This window comes from Dipodomys spectabilis, unplaced genomic scaffold, assembly GCF_019054845.1.
Source record: "Dipodomys spectabilis isolate Male_0828 unplaced genomic scaffold, ASM1905484v1 ptg000178l, whole genome shotgun sequence".
Lineage (NCBI taxonomy): Eukaryota > Metazoa > Chordata > Mammalia > Rodentia > Heteromyidae > Dipodomys > Dipodomys spectabilis.
This window is the reverse complement of record NW_024870855.1, coordinates 7,286,871-7,312,042: the sequence shown is the minus strand read 5'-3', so window position 1 is coordinate 7,312,042 and position 25,172 is coordinate 7,286,871. Positions and strand designations below refer to the sequence as shown.

The following is a 25,172-nucleotide window of genomic DNA, read 5'->3' as shown; positions in this document are numbered from 1 at the left end:
AGAGAATGGTTGGCATTTGTACACAAACTTATTATCATGATGTACAGAGTAATGCTAGTTTAAAAACTGAAAAAAACTGAATTATATCCAAATGTCAAAGAGAAGACTCCAGTTAAGGAATAATTAAATGAAAGTGAAAATTCTGATTTCTATCTCTTATTGAAAGTGATTTTCACAAATTCTTAGCTATGAAGGAAAAATGTTAAAGTAAAAAAGTCTTCCTGCTGAAACTTGCTAGAAAAAAAATTTTTGTCTTCTAAGAACCATGACCAATAACAAGGAGCCATTGTGGAGCACTGAAATAAACAATAAACTAGCCGAACACCAGGAAGATGGTACAGTTGCTAGAGGGGGAGACAGGTCAAGGGGAGGGTCCAGATGAATGGAGAGAGGAAGGATGGGAAAACAGTCATAATGCTCAAGGCACATAGGTGAAAATGGAAGCAGGTAACTGTAGGGCACAGGTAGGTTTGAGAGAGATGCGGAGATGATGAAAGGGGTGACACTGATCAAGATATATTGCACCCATAAACTGACATTATAAACCTACCTGAAGAGGTTAAAGAAGAAACATAATAGTCCTTATGACATTGCTCTGAATATTTAAAGTTGCATTTGAAGCATCGAATATGGGAGAAAATACAGAAAAGCGTAAAGAAGAAAAATAATTACACTTCTTTCCCCAGACATACAAAACCCAAACTTCCTCCTCTATTTTTTTGGTCTTTAATATTTTGGTGCCAGTCCTGGGGCTTCAACTCAGAGCCTGATTGCTCAAGGTTAGTGCTCTACCACTTGAGTCACAGCTCTAGTTCTGGCTTCTGGGTGGTTAATCAGAGATAAAAGTCTTAGAGACCTTGCTGCCAAGGGTGGCTCTGAACCTCCATTCTCAGATCTCAGCTCCTAAGTGGCTAGGATTATAGACTTGAGCACTAGTGCCTGGCTAAGCTTCACTTTTGATAAGGGCTTTGGCTCTTTGCTGATTGTCTTCCAGAGGCTCCAGACACCAACTTAGTGGGGTCAGGGTTTTCATGTGGGTACTCCTTTCTAAGCTTAGCTCTAGAAAAATTTCTTGGAAACTAGGATTTCTCATTCTTTCAAAAGAACAAAGAAAGGGGTTGGAAGGACCTAGTCTACAATTCCAAAGTACAAAAGGTAATATTATATTAACAGGTGGTCTGTGCATCATCATTACGATGTTTGTATTATAATCAATGGAGCATTAGGAGTTGAGCAATATAGTAAGTGTGATAAGGTTGATATACTGATTTTTTTGCATATACCCCTCATGCTATGCCATATATATAGCCAGTTAATATAATTATATATTTATGTTCACATATACAGATCACATATAAAGGGAGCCTTCCCTATTCCCTGGATCCACAGGTTCAGCTCAATGAAGAATAGAAAATACTAGAGAAAGGTTTTCTCCTATTCTGAATGTACAGTTTTTCTTTGACATTCTTCTCTTAAAAATGCAATGTACCAACTATTCACTGCATTTGCATTTTATTAGGCATTACCATGATTCACACACACAGGCTATTTGCAAGCCCTATCTCATTTTACACTATATATTCATTCAGCCTTCAATCCACCCAGGACTGCAAGGAGCCACTGAAGCTGTCTTTATGGTTTGATGCTATTCTGTCCAAATGGAGCATAGCAGAAAAATTTATAATGATCGTTTTCAACTCAGGGTGGCTTTTTATGAGATAATCAATAGTGCAGGTTTGCATTTAAATGTTTTCAGAAAGGGCCCCCAATTGTTTGACTAACTGCAGAAAAATAAATATACAGCAGAGGGAGCTCCACGGTTGCTCATAGTAAAGGTGTACAGATTTTAGGGCAATTGGTTGGTTGTGGATGCATTATTGTTTGAATGCAAACACTATGTAAGATAAATGATTCAGGAACACTGCATACGTGATAGTCAACACATAGTAAGTGCAGTGTATAAGACAGGTTTAGGGAATAATGAGCTTGAACTCAAGGTCTTGCGCTCATTAGGTTTCTTCTTCATGGTCTTGTACCATTTGAGCCAGGACTTCAGCCGACTTTCTGCTGCTCATTTTGAAGATGGAGTCTCATGGACTTTCTATTTGGACTGGCCTCCAAATTGCAGTCTTCCAGATCTCAACCTCCAAAGTAGCTAGGATTGCAGGCCTGAATCCCAACACATGGTGCCTTTTAGCCTTGAATAAATGCACCTGGTGAAGTAAATGTTTTGATGCCTAGCATGTCTGAAAATATCTGTATTAAAACTGGCCTTAATTCGACTATGTACATTAATTCTAGGGTTACATCTATTTTCCTTAAGAATTTTGAAGGCAGTGCTTGCTCTGCTCATTTTCAGGTTGCTACAGAGAAATCCAAAGCTGATTCCTGATCCTTCGTATGGGACCTGGCTGTCTTTTTGAGCGTCCTCACTCTGTCACCCTTTGTCCTGAATTTTTGTAATCAGGTGGATTAATATGGACATATTTATTACACTGAGCATTTATTGAACACATTCAGTTTACAAACTCCAACTTTGAGTTATGAGTCGTTCTTTTCCCCTCCCTTGGGAGGGAGGGTGCTTGATCTCATTCCCCTTGGCTGTTTACAGCTGGCACTCTATTATAAGACATGTCTCCAGCCCAGCTTTTTGCTAGTCATTTGATCCTGAGTCTTGAGAATATTTCATTGCTGCTCTGGTACAAAATCCTCCAAACTCAGCCTCCTTAGAAGCTAGGTGTATAGGCATGAGCCACCAAGGAAGTGAGTTCTCTTTCTTGCATTCTTTTTGTTCTACTTTCTGAGAAATTACCTTGGTAATTGTCTTAAGGTTTTCATTTCTAGCACCATGTTTTTAACTCAATTTTTCCTGCGTACTGTTTCATATAGTATTCCATTTTCATTGGAGCCCATCTTCTACCTCTCTCAATATATTAAAACTCGGGCAGAAAGTGGTTGATACACATATATGACATATGCATAGATACCATGTACCGTGTGTCATTAAATGACATAGGTGAATTTCACATACATATACCACCACTCTTACTCTGAGAAGCCTTCTCTGCAGTCACCGGCTGTGGGAGGCCACACTCCTCATATTGCACCAGGGCAGGATATAAAGACCCTTGAACCAGAAACTTCATTCCTTCTGAAAGAGGATGGGACACATCCATCCCAGGGGGCCACACAGAGGCAGGCAGGCACAGGGCAAAGAGGCTTATTAGGGCAGCCATATTTCCCCCAAGAGGGAGCACATGGCCTGGGTCCCCATCCAGGTAGCAGGAGGGTGTGGGGATGGGAAGTGAGGCAGGTGGGAGTTCAGCTGGGTCTGGGCGGAGGGAGGGAGGGGCCAGCGGTATGGAGGGAACTCCAGGGATGGGCGGGGCCCCGGCGTGGGTGGAGCTGAGCCCAGGTGAGCATCGCACTAACACCTTGGTGGCTCTGGCAGAGGCCTCTCAGGGGCTGCTACCCTGACCACGGCTGCAGTTCCAGCCCCAGGACCCGGCCGCCGTGCGCCCAGCCTGCCATCCAAGAACGCCAGGACGCTCAGCACAATCGGGCCGCGCTCAGCTCTCACGGGGAGCGCCACGGTGCACCCGAAAGAGGCCCGTAGAGGAGCAGCGAAGGAGAGGCGTGGAGGGCTCCCGAGGGCCCGAAGAGGACTCCACCCGCTCGGCCTCGGCGGAGCCGCCGAGCTGTGAGCTCTATTTGCGGGCTCCTCAGCGGAAGAGGAGGGGCGATCCCGGGAGGAGCAGGCGAGACTTCCGGTGTGGGGCCTCCGCGGGCTAGAGCTGCTCTTCAGTCCCTGCGACCAGCGGCCTTGGTTAGGACCCAGCGGACGGTCGTGTGGGCCTGGGCGCTGAGGCTTCTCCCTCTCTGGAGGAAAAGGTTGGCCTCCTCCCACCCTCTTCCTGTTCCACTTCCTGCTTCTCTCCCTTCTCTCCTCTCTGCCTTCCTCCTCACCCCTCCCCTCCCTCCCCCCCTCCTCCCCGCCCCCCCTGCCCCTTCCCTTCCTGCCCCCCTTTCCTCTGCTTTCCCCCTCCTCTACTGCCCTCCCTCTTTGCCTCTTCTCCCCCTCCGCCCCACCCCTGCCCTTTATCCATGCCCCTTTCCCCTTCACCCTTTTCTCCTCCCCCTCCTTTCCTTCTTCCCTTCCCCCCTCACCTTCCTCTCCTCCCTGCCCTCTTCTTCCCTCTCTGCCCTCTTTCTTCCTCTCTCCCTATTAAAATAGCCTGCCATTAAATTCTGAGGCCCCCAAATGGTGCTTTTACAAAGAATTAATAGACACTAATCATATTTTAAGATACTTGAACTATAGACTATATGAATAGTTTTGAGAGCAAGAGGACAAGTAAAATCAGCATTCAAAACACAAACAAGAAATCAACACACACATGAAATGGCATCTGTTCATAGCTGTTCATTGATCCACTATCGATCTTTTACTAGCTCAGTTTTCAAAGTTTGTTGTCTTTTTGTAGATAATGCTTTATTAGTGGATTACAGTGGTAGGTCATAAAGGACAAGTATGTCGTGACAGAGTTATACATCAAAAAAGTACTCCTTTACATTTTATTAATCTGTACATTTTTCTTGAACATATTTAGCCAGTATTTTTTTTCTTCTGAGAGGAACATATTGATATCTCTAAATCATGCTTTAATGTCTGACAGAGGTGGGGAACCTTTTTTTTCTCTCAAGCATCATATTTATCATTTGAGGTCCACACAAAACCACTAATGCAGTCAGTCAAGACAGCCAATGAGAAGTATTAAAGGAACGTGCCTACCCTGTACCACATGATTTTGTAGGCTTGAGCACTAGATGCTCCTCACTCCTACCAGGATCACTGGCTGACAAATAGTTTTCGAGCATATTCTGAGTTAACTTAGCATGTTTCATTTATGTTACTGTGCAGAATTTTGACAATTGTTCCCTCTTCTTCAGCAAAATGAACATAATTATTTATGATTTTGGTAAGGATCAGCTTAAACTTCTGTGTCAAATGTCCAAATTGAATTTTTAAAAATCTTTTTCTAGACTTCACATATGTTTTGAAGTAGCCTTTGGTTTATGGTCACATGGTTGTATTTCATATCTAGGCATGAGATTGTAGAAGTCCAAAATTATTTTCTTGTGCAAAATTGGAAGGTAAATAGCTACTTTACGTAACATGTATTTTTTTTCTTTTCTTGAGTTTCTTTTTTAAGAATGGACATCCACAAAAAGTAAAAAAACAAAACAAAACATAAATTTAGTCTGAAAAAAATGACCACACCTCTCTTAATTTCACTTCTAAAGGAAAAGACGGAGGTATGTCTACACTGTTCAGAAAACTGAATAAGTACTTCATTCAGTGTTGTCCAGAAGCTCCTCCTGCCATAGAAGATGCATAGAAGGTCTTGTAGAGAAACTTGAACCGCTTTGTCATGTAATTCTACTTCCACTCACATGCCTGGTAATATGAGCTTCTGTTCTGACTTTTGTGCTACTATTATCAGCAAGAGACTTAATAATTCACTTTTTGTTTATTTGTTTGTTTGTAATGTGGTGATACTAGATCTGGAACTCAGAGCTTTGTGTTCTCTCTTAGCTTTTCCGCTCAAGATGAATACTCTACCACTGGAGTCACAGCTCCACCCCTAGATTTTGGTGATAAGAATCTCAGAGACTATCCTGCCTAGGCTGGCTTTGGACCATGAACCTTAGATCCTAACCTCCTCAATAGATAGGTTTACAGGTGTGAGCCACTAATACCCAGCTAGCCAGTCTTTTTAATCAACTAAATATTGAAAGTATTTGCCAGCGCAAGCATGGTGGTACATGCCTGTAATTCCAGCACTGAAGAAGCAGAGGCAAGACAGTAACAGATTCAAGACCAACTTGGGCTACCTAGCAAGTATCAGGCCAGCTTGGGCTGTATAGTGAGACCCTGTCCCATCAAACCCAAACAACAGAAACAGTTGCCAGGATGCCTTTCCTGGTAGCTTCAACTTTCATGCTTGAATCAGTTTTGTTTTTTGTAGGGGCAAGGGACCCAGCAGAGATATTTGGAATGCAACATTGGTGACACAGATTTATTTTGTGTTGTATGGGAGGCTCTTGGTGATGGATCTATAGGCCTTCCACCTGCAGTGTCGGCTGTTTTGCTAAAAGGTTCTATAGCTTCATAAGAAATACCTAGTCTTCTGCCCTAAACATTAGGACAGTTGCCTTAATTATGTCTTCAAGATTAGTTTCTACTTGCAATATTGAAAACTTGGAAGTAATCCTACTTTATTATCCCACATTATTGGAATAAATTCTGCATCCTTTTCCTACAGCAGCAGGTATCTTACAGGGAAATTTACACTGTTTCTGAATAATGTATGATATGATGATTCCATGTTTTGGGGTTCTTTTATTGAAGTATAAAGAGGTGTTGCACCGTACTGTAGGCAAAATTTACAGATAATGGGTAAAATACAAAGGTTCATCTCTACCCATATTCTTTCAGTACACTAATGACATCACATTTTGTGCAAACCACTGATACTGGAATGTCCTGATTATTTGGAAATGTATCCACAACCGGAAGTGAAACTACACTGTCATCTTCCTTTTTCTCTGACTTGTATTTTGTTTGTTGGTTTGTTTGTTTTCTGAGAAGCAGCAACTTGTGGCTCTACATATTCTTGAGACTCATTCCACTTCTCCATGTCTTTGGGAAGAATTTTCAATTTTTCAACATTTTCTCAAACAACACTTAAACTTGTCTATTCTCTAAAAATAAGTCCAGTGTAGCTGAAGGCCCGGAGTGTATGCAGGCAGTCATAGAGGTTTACAGCTCAAAATCCTAATAATGAGGGGCATATTGGGTCTCTGGGCATTGGGTTGGAGCCCTGGTACATGACAGCTGCCTTAATTCTGGGCATCCAGCAGCAGTGGGAAGTGGCAGCAGGCTGAAGGAAGCAGCAAGAGTTGGCACCTACTAGTGTGCCAGTTCTCCTACAGGCCTCAGGGATGAACCCTCAGCCTAGAGCAGTAAGTATTCTAGCTCCTAAGTAAAGGATGCTGGGATCCTCAGCCCTAGACAGCAACTCATGTTATAGCTCATGGTCCTAGGGTGCCTGAGACCCTGGCCTTAAGGCTTGGCCGCTCTCTGTGGCTCTTGCAGTGACACAGCTCACAGCTTCTCATCTTCTGATTATCACAGCCCTCTGTCTCCACTGCCTTTGCTCCCTGGTCTTTCTTCTTTGGCCACTTTCTCTCTGCAGGTCTTCAGCTATTTCCACTGTTGTCACTGTCGCTGCTGGGCTAGTGGCCTTTACACCTCTGCCGCTGCTGCCACCACTACTCCTGCAGCTATGGCCTTCTCTGCCACTGTAACTGCAGCTTCTGCTATTGCTCTCTCCATGTTACCAGCTCAGCCTGCTCTACTAAGGAGAAAGCAAGATCCCTGGGAAGAAGCCTTCTATTTGGCCTAGTGTTACAACAGCAGGGGGTAGCAAAGGGTAGTGTCTCCCAGCTGACTTGAAAATTCAGCTAAACAACTTAATTTGTACAGCCAGAAGGGGAGTGTGGCCAGGCTGACTGCACCCATCCCAACAGACTTTCATTCAAATGAAGGTGAGGTAGGGGTTCTCCTTGTGTTTGCATAAATCACAGGTCTTCTTGGGCCACCAGGGGAAGTGCACCTGTGGAAGGGAGCCTGGCTTCAGGTTCCTCTAGAATCCACTGGACTTGTGATGGCAAGATTCCCCCCCGCCCCCAGATGTTCTCAAGATCATATTTACATTCTGTTTTTTTTTTCCCCTAGCTTATCACTTCTACATAGACATGCAGGACCTTACTCAGTGTAACCCTTCCTCAGGTGGCTTCACAGAAATGTCCAAAAACAGGCTAATGCATGCTGGATCCTGACTCCCCTGCTTCTGCCTGAGATGCTTCCAAAACTACATCCTCCAGGTACTCTCTCAGAACTATCTCCCTAACATGTTTTCCTCACGGCTTGCACCAGTGCTCATAGTATTTGTTCAGTTCATATTAACATTTGAGTGATGGGCTTGGTTGGTTATGATGTTGTGGGCTGAGAAAATAAAAACCACTAAACATTGTATCCAGTGTATTTCCCAGAATGTTCTGGAGTTGGATGGAGACATGGGATTAGTTCTGGCCACAAGTTTATAAAGCCTTAAGATTACCCATAGAGGGCTGGGAAGGTGGTAGAGTGCTTGCCCTGCATGCATAAGGCCCTGGGCTCGATTCCTCAGCACCACATAAGCAGAAAAAGCCGGATGTGGCACTGTGGCTCAAGTGGTAGAGTGCTAGCCTTGAGCTGAAGATCTGAGGGACAATGCCCAGGCCCAGAGTTCAGGCCCCACGACCAACCAAAAAAAAAAAAGAATTTTCCATAGAGGCAAGAAGCTCGAATTGGAGCTAATGTGTGTAGTTTTATTTTTTTTTAATTAGTGGCTAGTAATTATACAAATGGGTTTCATTGTGTTTTAATTTTTTTGGTCCTGGTATTCATATAGAATAGTAGTACATTAAGAGCATCTTGTTTACTCAGTGTGTTTTCATATTTTCTAAGTTATCACTGGTAGGGTCAAAGCTCCATTAGCAACCTTTCTACAGGAAAGTAGAGGAGAAAGATAAAACTAAATAATTCATATAAAAGTTTCCCAAATCTTTAACCATCCCAGTCTTCCAAATTATTCTGGCAAAGGACCATAAATAGACGTCAACATCTCTGAGACCTCAAATCAAACAATTGTGACATTTCCGTAAAGTAAATTTAGGGAGGCAATACCTTCAATTAAACATGCTGCAATAGAGCAAAATGAGTTTGTAAATAATTTGTTGATTCTGTGAATCAGTAAAGTTCTGAAAGGATTCTGGCTGGCAAAGGATAGCACGAAACTTCAATGAATAGTCCCTACAATAACAATTCTGAGATGCATGTGGTATGGTCTGAATATCAGTGTCGTACAAAGTTTGGAGATTGGACCCTAAAACCCCTCGTGATCAGATTGAGAGCTGGGGCTTTGGGGAAATGTTTAAGTCTTGAGACCCATGAGTGAGACTGGGACCTGTTAATTGGAGAGAAGAGTCTTACGGACTTTCTGTCTTGGGTGGCTTCCAACTTTGATGCTCAGATCTCAACCTCCTGAGAAGTTAGTACTACAGGTGTGGGCCACCAGTGCCTGGTCATAGCTATGTTTTCTTTCTTTCTTTTTAATCTGTCGAGGGGTTTGAACTCTGGGCCTGGACACTGTCCCTCAGCTCTTCAGCTCAAGGTAAGTGCTCTACCACTTCAGCCACAGCACCACTTCCAGTTTTCTGGTGGTTTATTGGAGATAAGAGTCTCACAGACTTTCCTGCCCAGGCTGGCTTTGAACTATGATCCTTAGATCTCAGTCTCCTTACAGGTGTGAGCCACTGGCACCCAGCCATAGCTATTTTCTTATGGTTTAATGCATTTGAATGGGAATTTTCTGTGTTTTGTGACCTAAAGTAACTATTACTATACCCCTAACCTACCACAAAGTCCTTTAGGCTGAAGCAGATGATCACTCAGTACAATGGGATGTTCTTACACACACAAAAAGAGTCAGAACTGAATATAAGATATACTATCACATTCGTGTCATAACATTCCAAGAATTTTGGGGTGTGGAGTTCACATGCTTAATCTCTGCTCTCAAGAACTTGTAGGGTCCTTCTCCCAGACTTCCCCAAAGCTCCTCTGACTCAGCAAGTTATCATCTGTGGATTTTGCCTAACCAACAACCTTTGTCCTGGTACCACAATTCAGCATTTCATTTGGAGGAAACACCCATTCTCCATGTCTTTCACTTAAAGTGCTCACATGCTCAGTCCCTAGAATTTGGCTTGTGACCTAGGCCTTGCCAGTGAGAAGATGACTTTTTTTTTTTTTTTTTTTGAGAAAAGGCTGAGAAGCAGAGGGTAGGGTTGAGATTTAAATGGAAGCCACTGGAAAGGTTTGGATTAGAGAACAGCAGCTGACTTAGAGGTTTAAGGCCAGTCTGGCTGCCGCATGGGGAAAGGTCTAGGAGGACAGCACTTGTTCGCCACGTGAGCTCCTTCCCATAACTTAGCACGCTCCTTCCCCTCTCCACAGCTTAGCATGCTCCCTTCCTAGGCAACACCAGGCCTATGTAGTAAAGGCAGTAAATAATTAGCCTCCAACCCCCTCTACCTTGGGATGGCACTTCTCTGGGGCAACTACCACCATAGAAGGCAACAAGAGCACCTTAGAGTGACCTTCAGGCCTGGGCAGCTGCAGGGCCCCTTACCTACTACTTGGGCAGCAGCCATAATCCTAGTCTGCCATGACGCCCCTGGTCCTCACATCCACACCAGGGTCTCCGCCTCCTAGCCCTTTCTGTCTCCTCAGAAAACCACACCAGGGTCTCCGCCTCCTAGCCCTTTCTGTCTCCTCAGAAAACTCCTACGTTATTTAGGTCACCTCAGACAATAGCCAACACTTCTTCTCACTTCTCCCTTTCCTGGCAATAAACCTTTCTTTGTTCTCTGTCCCTGATGTCTGTGTGGTTTTCTGGCAAAGTATAATATACTCTTCACAGCACTAATGCCCCAGGGGAGAGATGACAGAGATGAGGTAGGAAATGATGGGACCCTGGGTACATGAGGAAAGCCCAGTCAAGGGAATTCTCTGACTACCAGGTGGGAGGAGATACCCATGAGTGAGCAGGTCTTAGGCCTGAGCAGCTGGGAGAACAGCTTTACCCCTGAGATCTTGAATCCAGGGCACAAATAAAGCCCTGTTAGGATTGTGGAGTAGGAGTGGGACTTGAGGGAAGCCCTGCGTGGGGATAAAAATTTAATGTCAAGATACAAAGTCTTGCTTTCTTTCCCAATCGCCAAAAATAAGGAGTGTGTGTATGGGGGGGGGGGGGGGGGGGCGTGTCCTGGGGCTTGGACTCAGGGCCTGAGCACTGTCCTTAAACTTTTTCCTTCCAGGCAAGCATTCTACCACTTTAAGCCACAGCACTACTTCTCCTAGTCAAAAACAAAACAAAACGAAACCCTCCTCTTCCTTAGGTGTCTCCGCCCAAAGAAAGACTGCAGCCAATGAGAACCCGCCTACCGCCCAGTCAGCAACTTGGCTGCTGCCAGGTGGGCAGGTCCGGAGGACAAGTTGCACCTCGACTTGGTGGCTTAGGGTAAGGGGTCCGGGGGATCCGCCAGCTCTTGGGTAAGTGCACCCTGCAGGGAACCGTGCACACTCACAGGGATCGCGCCCGCGGGGCTCGTGCGCGCTCGCGGGACCCGGTACGCTCCCGGGGAGCCGATATGCTCCTGAGGATCCCACAGGCCACCTCGAATCGGGCACGGAGATCGGGCGCGCGCACCGGGACGCGCCCACGGCGGCTTGCACGCTCCCTGGGATCCAGTGCACTGGCAGGGTTCCTGTAAACTCACTGGGGTTAAGCTCTAATGTAGGGACGGGGCGCTCCTAGGGGTCGGATAAACACTTGGGGATCAGTTTTTCTAGCAGAGATCCGTGCGCTTTGCAGGGCAGAGCTGTACGGGTAGGACCAGTGTGCTACTGACAGCATAGGCCCCAAAGCCCTGGCAGCCTTCCTACCAGCTGGGTCCTGTCCCGCCCAGGCCTGACCTTGCTGCCTAACTACTGGCTGAGCACCTGGGAGAAGCCACAGGCCTGATCCAACAGTGAGGGGCTCAATCAAGTACAAAAGAAAGATATATTAACACATTAAGTCTGTACTTTTTTTTTTTTTTTTTCAATTTTGTGGAGGCCCCTGCCTTTCTGGATGCTGTCTGAGCTCAAGACTAGTGTCTATCACTTGGTTTGCAGCACACTTCTGGCTTTTTTCCTGGCTAATTGATCAGAGTCTCACAGACTTTTCAGCCTGAGCTGGCTTTGAAAGGTGGCCTGCAGAGCTCAGCCTCCTGAGTAGTTAGGATTGCAGGCAGATAGGAACACCTGCCTCCGGCTTGTGCAGAATGTTCACATTCCTTGGGCCCCTCTGGTGGGTCTAGCAGTTCCTGTTTTCCTGTATCCCCAGGCTGAGAAGAGCTAGAGTTGCAGCAATAGGGTCCAAGGTTATGACCTGGCCTTCTGGAGTGGGAGGGTAGTCCATAGGAACACATGTGCATTTTCTATAATCATTTTCCTTAATTAGCAGCTCTTCTTAAATATGGGCACATGCTCCAAGTTTAAAGATATTAGAAATGTATTCCGTAGAATAATTGGCTTCATATTAGCATATTATCTCATTTCCTTCCTAGTAAGTGAAGACCCCTTTCAATAAGAGGTAGAAGCTTTTGTAGTGAGGCTAAGGAGGATACTGAGGGTGTGGAGCAAACAGGCTGGGAGCAGAAGGGAGTGGCTGGGAAAGAGTTGGGGAAAGGAATGGCTTTTCTTCCACATAGCAGCTCTGAAAATGAATGCAAAACCAATTTTTATACAATTGTAGTGTTTCCTCGAAGGGGGTGGCTGACCTGTGTAATGACCAGTTGAGTGCCTGAGAAAATGCAGATTCTTAGCCCCTTCTCTACTCAACACAAGACCTTCTGAACTAGGAACCATATTTCGATAAAGCTGGCCTACAAGTGCACTGAAGTTTGGTACTACTGCTGTGCCATCATGGACTGTTTACTTCTGTTCCTTCTCTCTCCTGTGTCTTTTTCTCTCCCCTTTTATCCACTGGATCCTCTGACCCCTGGCTCACGTGTTTGTTTGCTCCTTCCCCCTTCATGTGAAGGGTCCACAGTAGTCCAACATTGTTCTTTTAACATAGTATACTCAGCTAGGCAAAGGAAAAAAGGATGACTATTTCTTACTGCCTTGCCTCCAAGGCAGTAAGATGAGACACTGGCATTTCCAATCGTCAGCTGTGGGAATATTTCATTTCCATGGAGGCCTCATGTTTCCAGCTGTCTTCCCAGAGAAAGATGGACCTCAGGATTTGGGCATCTTCTTTAGGAGGAGATGTAATTGATGTGATAAGGGAAGTTTACTACCATCAGCCTTAGATTAGAAGATCCCAGCCTGAGTACCAGGGGGCTGAGGTGGTGAAGACATCTGGGGAAGATGGGACTGAATAGGAGAGAAAGTGGGGACTCAGGAGAGAGTTAGTATAGGGTTTGGAGCAATGTCAGCAGGAGCCTGAGCTACTGCTTTTGTCCTCACAGGCCCTGAAGGAAGAGATCAAAATGGATGCTGAGGTGAGTCTTTTACCACCATCATAACATGCATGCTGTGTTTGCAGCGCCTCTTCTTTCTCCTTCTAAGGGTATTCCCTTCCCCCTGCAGAGCTCTCAGAAACACCAGCACAAATGTGAAAACATGTGGCCTGTCATCTGCTGATGTACACATGTTTCTGGGTGATAGAGTAGGAATTAGGCCCCTCTGGGTTCTTATCTGTGTCCATTCACCTTCAGTTTGATTCAGACTTTTCCACGACAGCTAATTCTGAAACACCACTCAAGAGCTAGGGGTGGCCCAGGCAACAAGGACCAACCAGTCGTGGACTGGAGCCTCCCCAACAGTGAGGCCACGTAAACCTTGCGTCTTTATGCCTTGGTTATCTCAGGTATTTGCTGTACTGATGGAATGCTGCCTCTGAACAACTATCACCACATGCTTTTTGAGTGACTACTGATGCTTTGTGCATCAGGGTTTGGTCTGTGTCCTGCTCACTACCTTTAGCTCTTTCTTAGCCTCCTTCTCTCCCTTTTCTTAAGTCTGTGTTCCCCAGGTACTTCTTGTCCTACCCATGATCTTGTGCACTCATCTATTTCCACAGCTTTCATTTTAGGCTGTATGTTTCAGGAAGTCCTGAGTGGATCTGTTCAAGCAGGTCTTTCTCCATTTAGCCAGGAGCCAGTTGCTTATCCTTGCTGAATGACTCCATAAGGACTGCAATCTCATGACAGTGCAACCTGGTCTCACTGTGTCACCAGACCAAAGTTGGCTTCTCAGGGAACTCACTCCAACTGGTAGTTAACAAATATTGGATGCCTGCTCTCTCCCTGAGTTCACCAGTCATCAAAATTTGTGTCATTCCACACTATGAGTCGCTCTAAATTCAACTTGGATATGGTAATAAACCATTACAGATATGGCACTTTTGTTCATGGACCACTGCTGACAGTTGTGGCCATGGATACATCTCAACATTGTTTACTTCTGATGTTTCATCTGCCTCCTCTCTTTCTCACTTAATTCCTTGCTTAATCTCCTGTAGCATGCTCTCCCTCCTCTGGCCCTCCCCTCTCCTCCAGCACAGAGGACGCCCTCCTCCAGATTGTTTGCTGCATTTCCCTGTTGTCCATGAACCTCCTCCCATGTGTGTTTATGTTTGTCCCCTTTTCCCCATCCCTATTCCCACCTTGACAAAGACAGTTGTCCTCATGTCTTACATATTTTCCGTTGTATAGCTGTATTTTTCACGAAAATGTTTTTGGTTTTGTGTCAATAACTTTTAATGTGACAAAATAAAACTAGTATCTTCTGTTGTCACAGCCCATGCATATAATCCTATAACATCAGATTGTAGCTACAATTTCCCCAAGGTCCTCATACATGGCAACAACTGTGCTATTTACTGTGCTATTGACATCATTCAATTTTATTAATATCACTTTCCATTTTCCCGTTCAGTGCTGAATATAAGGTGTAACATACAGTTAAGCACTATACAATCCACCAAGTTGTGCTTGTATTTCCTCCTCTCCACAAGCTGCTGAGCAGGATGTTATTGACATCTGTGTTCTGTAGATGAAGAAAGTAAGTGTTACACAAATTTCTGTAAGGAACAAAAGCGGGGTGCTAAGATACAGATGGGGGTGAATACATTTGGTCATGTCCAGATCCATCTAATTCTGTCCATCCAGTTCTCCTGCCATTTCTGCTGGGTGAAGGGTTTTCTCAGAGCCCTCCATCTGGAGGGGACATGGCCCTCTCGTCACTTCCATCATTGTTATTTCTTTACCTTCCCTCACCTTCTGTCCTCTCACTTAAAGCTGAGCCGCCTGCTTGCTTTGTTCCTCAGTGTGTCCCCATGGCCTCTAGCCTGATGCCTCAGATACACGTGGTCCTCATTGAATGTTGATTGACTGAAGGGCCGGACAACTCCCGGACTGTTGAGTAATCCAGTAATCCAGTCCAGGGTTGTAGTAGTCAGTGAAAATGTAGAGGAAGGAAATCACATGGTGGAAATTGTCAAGAAAACTTGCTGACTCACATGCTGGCTGCAGGGCAAAGGACAGAGGATCCTCAGCAATAATCAGCCCTTTGCTCTCAGAGAATGATTGCCTAAGGAATGACTCTGGATGACAAGCATTTCAGGCTGATAGAACTCCTGTGGCAATGAGTCTTTGCACAGAAATTGAGAAGATTGTTAGTTAGGTGGGTGAAAGGCTGGAATTCAGCAGAGCATGAAGGCCTAAACGAGGACAAGACAGCCTGAAGAAATTCCCAGTTTATGTTGTGTCTTGGAACTGGATCTGGTGGAGGGAATGGCTCACAGCTTAAGGTGTTACACTGCAGCCTTTCAGCACAGATGTGGTCATGGCAGCCTGAAGAATGGAGCTCCCCACTCTGGAGTCATGGGAGAGAGAGTGAAGCAAAGAGGCATAACCATTGAGTTTAGGGAGATGTGCTCACCTGTGGGGCAGGATGAGGAAGGAACAAAGTATATGTAAAGAAAACCTCAGCAGCTCGAGGTGAGACAAGATGAGGAAGGAGTGGCTTTAAAGAAGAGCCACTGGAGTGTCCAGTATTTATGAGGTCCGGGAACATGTGGCTGAGGATCTCTGGAATGTGACAGTGGGGTCTGGATGCCCTGTGGACCACATTCCTTGCTGAAGCAGAGCAATATGGAAATGAAAGATTGCATTGGGGTCAGTGGAGTGAGAGGAGACCAAAGTCGAACCCACATGCATGAGGAGTCAGGGTGATTTGGGAGTGAGTTTTGGTTAGGAGATGGTGAGAGACAGATAGTTCCAGAAATGGAGCAGCACATGTCTTCTAGCACATAGGAACTCCAGGGAGGAGAGTCACTAGAAGCACTGCCAGCTCTGGTGTTTTTACCTCTGAGCACCCTTCAGTTATCCACACCTATCTTAATCAGTTGTTTATGTATTTAAATATTTCTAAATGATAAAAGACTTCAAAATACTATGAGGATTAGCCCTCCTCTTTCTCCTACCTCTGTTTTTCAGTTACCCAGTATCTCATGCTCTTCCTGCATTTTGTTCTCCAGTTGTATTAGTTTCTTCTTGGTCAACCTTTCATAGAGATTATAATTATATACACATACGCTTCCCTTTATCCACTTACTTGTGTGTGTGTGTGTGTGTGTGTGTGTGTGTGTGTGTGTGTGTGTGTGTGTGTGTGTGTGTGGTGTTTCCCAGTCCTGGGGCTTGAACTCAGTTCCTGAGTATTGTCACTGTACTTTTGGCTTCAAGACTAGCACTCTGCCACTTGAACCACAGCTCCACATCCACCGTTTTCTTTTGAGGGGTGGAGGAGGTCGGTTAATTGAGGGTGAGAGTTTCACAGATTTTCCTGCCCATGCTGGCTTTGAACCAGTGATCCTCAGATCTCAGCCTTCTGAACAGTAAAGATGTGAGCTACCAGCTGTCTGGCTATGTATAAAGTGTAGCACAGAACTTACACTGTTATGTATCTTTTTGTTTCTCCCCCAACAATGTATATCTTGGAGAGCATTTACTTTCAATGCATAAAGAACCACTGTATTCTTTTGTGTAGTTGTATCATATTCAATTTTATAGATATAACATTGCTTACATAACCACTCTGCTACTAGCAGATTGTTTTTCTCTTTGGCTTCTTATAAACAAGAGTGATATAGATGAAATTTCTTTCCCAGGATAGCTCTGTAGGATTTACTCTCAGAGTATGATTTGCTGGTGCCAAAAGGTAGTTGTAATTTATGGATTGCAGTTTATGCAATTTAATGGTTATTTCTAACTTGCTCTCCCATTGCCTATTTTTCTCTCTATTCATCAGATTTCTGTTACTGTGACAAATTTCTGACAATATCAACTTCACAGAGGAAGAGTTTTAATTTGGCTCATTGTTTCAGAGCTTCCCATCCCAGGTCACTTGTCCTTCTTGTTTGGGGTTTGTGGTGTCCCAGCACATCACAGCAGGGGCCCATGGCAGAGGAGATCTCTTTACCTCATGGCAGCCAGGAAGCAAAGACAGGAAGTTGCTGCTGCCCCAATATCTCTTCCATGGCCACCTCCAGTGTCTTCACTTCAGAGTGCCACTTTAAAGTTCTACAGTGACTCCTCTTTTTTCCCCCAAACATTTCATCTCATAAAGATGCTTTTCTCTAAGTTGGTAGAACATCTGCTCTGAATCCTAACTTTCTTTGAACTCTACTTTTAGGTCTGGAGTGCCAAACACAAGTGTGTTGTAGACCAAGGGGAGGGGAGGAAGTTTACTCTGGGACTGTGATTTACTCTTATGATTGGTCTTTGAATCACATTGTAACCCATTAGGTATGTTCCTTTTCTGCTGTCTCAAAACCATACCTATTTCTTTATTTCTTTAAAACCACATTTTCAAGTCTGCTCCAAACATTATCAAACTAGGTTATTCACATTTCTATTACTGAAACAAATGCCTGAGATAATCAGTCCCTACAGAAAAAGGTGTATTTTGGCTCAAATATGGAGATTCCAGTCAATGGTCAGTTGGCCCTGTTGCCTTTAGGTCTGTGGCAAGGCAGCCCAACACAACAGGATACATGTCTTACAAGAAAGCCCTTCACTCCTGGGCAGAAGGGAGAGGCCAGGGTCCTGCAGTTCTGAAGGCAGATCCCCAATGACCATAAGGCCTCCCACTAGCTCCTGCCTCATAAAGGTTCCCCTGCCTTCCACTATTGCTAACCTGTTGATTCAGAACACCTAAGCTTAACTTGGAGAGACACTTAAGATACAAATTATAGCACCAAGATAAACCATATCCTACATCATAAAACACATATCAGAACTGGGTATTGGTGGCTCACGCTAGCTACTCAGGAGCCTGACAACTGAGGATCTTCATTTGAAGTCCACCTGGACAGAGAAATCTGAGTGACTCTTCAATTTATCAGCTCAAATGGTAGAGAACCAGCCTTAAGTGAAAAAGCCAAGGGAGGGAGAGCATGAAGCCCTATGTTCAAGCCCCAGTACTGGCACACATGCAAAAATAACGTCTCTGCACGTTTAAAAAGATTTAAAACATTGAAAGAATGTTTTCTGACCACATGGAACAAAATAAGAAGTCAGTAATAGGAAAATGCTCAGAATATCTCAAATCTGAACTAAGGCTAGAGCAGTGGACAAAGGAAGAGGGCCAAGTCAGGGGTCACAGATGGTGAGATCACAAAGGTGAAGGAAAGGGACAAGTCTGAGGTGACATTCCTATTTCTGTGCTCAGAAGCATTCAAGCACAACTGGGTTGGAGGCTTATGTGGAAGTCATGCATAGAAATTTAAAGGACATCGAGTTGTTTCATAATTCTAAAATGTGCACTTGCTATTCCCTGTGGTCTATTTCCAGGCAGCCTCCAGCAGTGCTCTTAGGTGATATTTAAGGTGTTACAGTTGAATGGCCATAATGGTGGCTAAAACGTGGAAAGCTATGCTAAGGACTTAAGCCACATGGATCCTGCTTTCCATGTGCTCTTATCTGTCAGCATCGTATACAGCAGCTGTGACCACTGAATAACTGTAAGCTCATCCTATCCTCATGTCCCTGGTAGACTGAGGACAGAGGCCACAGCTCAGGCTGGGTAGCAGGATTTACAGCAGAACACTCCATCATTGGAGAGGTGGCAGTAGGCAGGGAAAGCCAATTGAAGGTAGGTATCTGGCAAGTTTTTCATACAAAGACATAGGCACAGCCCCTTCAGAATGTGTTGGACAGAGCTGACTCACCTCTGAGCCCAGGAGAGTCTTAGTCCAGCCAGGATACAGAGGCTTCCTGTGTTGTAGAATTACAGCTCTTCCTGTTTATCAGGACTCTGACTATCCTTTGTTTCTTGTTGTCCTCTGCTAAATTGCTGTTTACAATCCTAACTTGGTCCCTTATGTTTCAGCCCGTGAGAAAGTTTGGTGTGGTGGTTGTTGGTGTTGGCAGAGCTGGCTCCGTGAGGATAAGGGACTTAAAGAATCCAGAAGGTTCCTCGGCTTACCTGAATCTGATTGGCTTCGTGTCCAGGTGGCATGGACTAGCTTGGTACCCATAATTTGCAGGAAGCATAGTGCAAAATAACACAACAAAACATGGATATCTTCTGACCCAGGGGAGAAAACCACACACAGTTCTTTCCCACAAGGTCTCAGGTTTGGGCAGGTCTTGAAAGTGAAAAGGAGAGGGTCTTGAGCTGGGGTGTACAGCAAATGGGAACCCCAAGAACAGAACAGGGAAGATTAGCCCCAGGTACATCTGCTACAGAAGGGACACAGCAAATACAGGTGGGTTTGGTCTGAAAAAGGCTGGGAGGCATGTGGGAGTTCATTGTTCCATCAGTTTTCAGAGACGGCATCCTCATGGTAACCCTAGGATTCACATACTTCTGTCATTCTGAGTTCTATACTCAGTCAACACCACTAGTCAAAGAGAAAGAAACTGAGCCACAGGAAGGTTAATTAGTTTTTTAGAGATCAAAAAGCTAGAGAACTTAAGAATATAAGACTGAATGATTCCAAAGCTCGTCTTTTAAATATTGTGTATTTTCTTCCCACTGATACTTTTAACCTACTTTTCTCTTCTTCTTCTTTTTTTTTTTGTTAGTCGCAGGGCTTGAACGCTGGGCCTGGGCACTGTCCATCAGCTCTTCAGCTCAAGGCTAGCGCTCTACCACTTAAGCCACAGTGCCACTTCTGGTTTTCTGGTGGTTTATTGGAGATAAGAGTCTCATGGACTTTCCTGCCTGGGCTGGCTTTGAACCGTGATCCTCAGATCTCAGTCTCCTGAGTAGCTAGGATTACAGGCGTGAGCCACTGGCACCTGGCTAAACCCACTTTTCTTTAAAGATTGTTTCCTACAGCTCATAGGAAACCAAGCCTATCACTCTGATTCTTCATTTCCCTAACCTTTCTCATGCACAAACACACATTACTCACCAAACATCATACCAAGCTGATTCTGTGCAGTATTTTTTGCTGGCATTAATTGTCAGCTAGCTGGTGACACTGACTATTGTAGTTATTCACCCTGAAGACTCTTCATATTATAATTCATCAGACCATCTGGTTCCTATGTAAGCATTGAATGTGAGCTTTTAGGCCCCAGAGAGATCTAGAAGTGTTAGAATTGCTCTTTGCCAAGCTTCTTCCTGTAAGACTTCAAGAGCTTCACACACAAGAACACCCTGAGTATGCCTGTCTGAAGCTCTGACAGGATGAGACTCGAGCTCAAGGGCAAAGTGGAATTTCTCTTCTCCCAGCAACCCTGTAGAAAGATGGGTGTTTCATGCCAATGTCTTGTCCCCACACAACTTACACCCTGCTGTTACCACATGGTTCCTCATTACCTACTGGCTAGTTTCTGCTGTCCCTCCAGGAATCCTGTTCTGAAACCCTAGGCTACCATTCTTTGTCTTCTCTGAGTCTTGAACCCCTGCTTCTCAACACAGTCCTCATGTCATCATCTTTCCAGTGTTGGGAAATGTGTTCCTATGTGCAACTTCTTCCCTGTATGTCACTGGAAGGTGATGCTTCTGTTTAATGTTCTTGATATCTTCAACATACAGTGGACACACACTAATCCTAGTCACATCCTGTAGTGAGTTGATGGCCCATGGAAGGAAACATAGCATATTATCTTTGGGGAGCCGACTTCCCCAAATGCCCTCCTCCTGCTGTGGCTGCGATTGGCTGGAGCCTGTGCTGGCTGCCCATGTCCCTTCATTGTCCCTTGAGGCTCTCTGTCATTCAGCCTCAGCACCAGGGCGTGGCACACAGTGCTATGGCTTTTGTTCTCCCGTTACTGGAGCCCTTCTATGCCCTGTGGGAGTCACATGCCCTGGGGTTCTGCCTTGGCCCTGTTCCCCTAAAGCTGTGTCACTCACAGACTCTATGGTGAAGGAGGCAGAGACGCTTGTCCTCTGCTTGACAGTCACCAGGCCTTGAGGTAAGCAAAGGAGCTTGATCTCAGTAGGCATTGGCACACTCAGAGTATTCCTGGCTCTAGATTGTTTGTAACCATGTTTGACTAAGTGCCTGGAACTGGAAACAACCACAAAGACCCCTTCTTGTGACATTAAAGGATACTATTCTTTTTATTTTAGAGAAATAGTAACTCAGAGACTCCCTTGGCTGCTTCTTACCGACACTGGTAGTGTTGGCACCCGAGTCCAGATCCCATGACTTTACCTGAAGTCACAATGGAAAATGCCCTGAATAAGGGAGAGAGAACATTAAGTCCTTCCTTTCCAAAAGCTGGTCTCTGGGTATTGTTGGGAAGAAGGGAGAAGGGTGGCACTCATTTATTGGTGCTTGCTTTTGAGTGCCATTTCTGCACTGTTCTAAAATAGACGGAAACTTGGAAGCATTGCAGAAGTGCAGCAGATTCCCTTGGAAGATGCTCTTTCCAGCCAAGAGGTTGAGGTGGCCTTCATCTGCAGCGAGAGCTCCAGCCATGAGCACTACATCAGGTGGGTTCTTCGTTGTAGGCAGTCTGCCTTGTGAATGGAACAAGCACCGAGCAAGCTAACACCCTGCAAGGGAGTTTTCATGGTTAAAGGAAGGCTTATGTTGTTTTGGAATTTTTAGAAACTGCTGTCAGGCCTGTACTAGGGGGGATGTACATTGTGATGGTGTGTGCTCTTGTGGCTTTCTCCTGGGTCCTGGGCCAACACGCTGAATCTGGGATGCCCAGCCACTATCGCTGCCTAGTTGGTTCTCAGAGCCTGCTCTAGGATCCTTGGGGATTCATTGGGACCACAACAAGGCTGCTTTTTGAGAAGCTCATGTGGCCTGTGGAAAAGGGAGCATGGAGGATGGGGTCTGGAGCCTGTGGAGAGAAGCCTAACAGAAGCATCTCTCATTTTAGAGAGCTAATGTTGTATGTTTGTTTGATCCCCTAAAGCTCCTGAAAAATGGAAGGGAGGGAAGATTACACAGACATTTTCAAAAACTCTTTTGGCTCTTTAGTTGTTCCTCTATGTTGAAATGTTTATATGTCTATAAGGAAATAGGGGTATGGTTGAAATCAGGAAATGTTCCTGCTGCAGAGCAGGAGAAGCACAGTGGTGCATCTCCCCTGGGTGAGCGCACAGCCTCTAACTGTAAGCATTTGGTGGGCCTGGTACAGAGGGAGGAGTACCAGGGAAGACCTGGGCCCAGGTGACTGGACACATCACTGCATCCCTGAGCTGAAGTTTCTGTTCTGGGTTCTCACAGGAAGTCTAGAGACCACTAACATGCTGTTCCTGAAAGACCTTTTAACTCTAAGTGGATAAATTTCCTTTGAGTCCCCTTCAACTTCTCTGGCACAAGGGTAAATTTTCTTGAAAAGGTGATCTGGTTATCCTGGTATTAATAAGTGCCTGCACCCTGGTGTCAAGACAATCACATTCTACTCGTGAGGACAGCATTTTGGGTCTGTCAAAGTATGGTGAACAGAGACGTTACAAGTCCATCTCTCTCGCGCTCTCTGTTCTCCCTAGCCTACCTCCAGCATACCAAAATTTGCAAGTGGCAAAAGCTCACAAAATGCCCAAGAGCATGTTAGGCAAAAGTGAACCTGGAAAATGCCTTCTCCTGCTTCAGGACCTACTTCAAATGTACTAGGATAAACCTGGTCAGACTGTTTCAGAAACAGCTCACTGCCCAGGGGCTCTGTTGTCTTTCTAATACTGAGGAAGAAATAGTTTATTTGAGAATATATGTTTTTCCCAGAGTGACTGTAAAATAGTCTATAACTGAATGACACTGATTGAACATTTGCATTAAAACTGGAGAGGTATTTTCTCAGAGTCGTCAAAAACTCTATGAGCTCAGTCTTCCACCATGTCTCCCAGGACTCTCTCCCACCTGGTTGGTAATATATTCACACACAGACTCATGTGCTTACGATACCCTCTTCCCCATCTTGAGGAGCCCGTGAGTGCTGCTCATTTGAAGGTTCTCTTGCTGTGTTTCTTGTTTTTCCAAGGCAGTTTCTAAGTGCTGGCAAGCATGTCCTTGTGGAATACCCCATGGCGCTGTCATTGGCAGCTGCTCAGGAACTGTGGGACCTGGCTGAGAAGAAAGGTGACGTATGCTCTCTGTCTGCACACAGACCCGCTTATTAAGGCTTTCTGCCCTGAGGAGTTGTGTGACTGCATCTCTATACCATACTTTCAAGCTCAAACCATTTCAGGCATGTTGCTCTTCCTACATAGTGGAGGGACCTGGAGTACACAGGGATTCGTGGAAATGTGTAAACTTTTTTTCTTCCAAGTTTACTTTAGTGTTTTAGAAGTGATATATAATGGGGATACATTCATATACATTCAGAAATAAGTACATATGCTTTTGCATAATGTCATCTGTTCCCTCCTCCTCTTCCATTACCGCCCTCTCCCATCTCCACCCACAAGTTGCATAGTTCACTTTTTTCATCAATGTGCAGCACTCCACTGCTGTATTTTTTCACCCTTTTTCCTCCAATTATCTGCCCTCCCCTCACCCTCCCACAGATGTGAATGTGAATACACCTTATATAAGGTAAAGAATACAGAGTCAACAAAAGAAAAAAATTAAGAAAAAAGTCCTTTGTTTCCATATATTTGGAGTTTGTTTCAATATGTATATCATATACATATGAAGAGGTATTTGGGTATTGCACCTTTGTGATTTTCTCCTGACTATCCTCTTCTGGTCCCACTCTATGTGAGCATATAAAATTCTTTGTATTTTGTAGTCCGTACCTTTCAGATCTAATTTCCACATATCAGGGAGAACATGCACCATTTGTCTCTGATCTTGGCTTATCTAACTTAATATGATTTGTTCTAGTTCCATCCATTTTCTTGCACATGACATTATTTTATTCTTTCTAATGACTGTGTAAAATTCCATTGTAGCTAGGTACCATATTTCTTGGGTCCACTCTTCTATTATGGGGCATCTAGGTTGTTTCCCTATTTTTGCTGTTTTGAATAGTGTGGCAATGAACATGATTGTACAGGTATCCTTATCATATCCTGGCTCATGATGCTTAGAGTAGATGCCTAGGAGTGGTATGGCTGAGTCATAGGGAAGGTCTATGTTTAGTTTTTTAAGGAACCTCCAGACTGCTTTCAAAGTAGTTGCTCTAGTTTACATTTCCACCAGCAGTGCAATAGGGTTCCCTTTCCACCACATCCCCACCAGCATTTTTGTTGTTAAAATTCAAACTGTTGGCCAATCTAACTGGGGAAAGATAATGTTTCAATATTGTTTTGATTTGCAGGAAATGTGTAAACTATGACCGGGACTTAAAAGATTCCTTTTCTCGGGCTGGGAAGGTGGCTCAGTGGTAGAGCGCTTGCCTTGCATGCATGAGGCCCTGGGTTCAATTCCTCAGTACTACATAAGCAGAAAAAAAAAGCTGGAAGTGGTGCTGTGGCTCAAGTGGTAGAGTGCTAGCCTTGAGCTAAAGAGCTGAGGGACAGCGCCCAGGCCTAGAGTTCAGGCCCCACGATCAGACCCCCCCCCAAAAGAAAAAAAAAAAGAAAAAAGATTCCTTTTCTCCACTGAAAAAATTGAATTACTTTCCACCTGAGCTAGTCTCAGGACCCTTTTCTGGTTATATTGCCAATAGAAAAGTGTCCCGATTAGAGTACTTGATTGTCCTTTATGTGCATTTTGTGTGGTTTCTGTTTCACCAAGGTAACAACTATTTAGAAATGTTCACTGTATGTCAAGAATATGAAAAAAAAAATTTTGTCTGTCAGTCATGGGGCTTGAAGTCTGGGCCTAGGCATTGCCTCGCTCTTCAGCTCAAGGCTAGCATTCAACCACTTGAGCCACAGCACCACTTCTGGTTTTCTGGTGGTTTATTGGAGCTAAGAGTCTCATGGACTTTCCTGCCTGGGCTGGCTTTGAACCTTGACCATCAGACCTCAGTCTTCTGAGTAGCTAGGATTACAGGTATGAGCCACCAGCACCCAGCTGAAAACGCTT

The 25,172-nt window shown here is 44.8% G+C and overlaps 1 protein-coding gene across 4 annotated transcripts in view; it reads left to right on the top strand.

The window, feature by feature from the left end:
* Positions 1 to 3,798: 3,798 nt before the first annotated feature.
* Positions 3,799 to 25,172, top strand: part of LOC122120733 (biliverdin reductase A) — a 28,442-nt gene continuing 7,068 nt past the window's right edge. The window contains exons 1-7 of one of the 4 annotated variants that reach the window (XM_042694957.1): positions 3,799 to 3,891; positions 7,856 to 7,950; positions 11,071 to 11,192; positions 13,189 to 13,221; positions 19,115 to 19,236; positions 21,557 to 21,676; positions 23,179 to 23,276. In XM_042694957.1, coding sequence (XP_042550891.1) covers positions 7,926 to 7,950; positions 11,071 to 11,192; positions 13,189 to 13,221; positions 19,115 to 19,236; positions 21,557 to 21,676; positions 23,179 to 23,276 — 520 coding nt within the window. In that variant the 5' untranslated portion in view covers positions 3,799 to 3,891; positions 7,856 to 7,925. Of the gene's footprint in view, positions 3,892 to 5,439; positions 5,462 to 7,855; positions 7,951 to 11,070; positions 11,193 to 11,218; positions 11,225 to 11,266; positions 11,302 to 13,188; positions 13,222 to 19,114; positions 19,237 to 21,556; positions 21,677 to 23,178; positions 23,277 to 25,172 lie in introns of those variants that run through there. The other 3 variants (XM_042694958.1, XM_042694960.1, XM_042694959.1) reach the window with 3 other exon arrangements.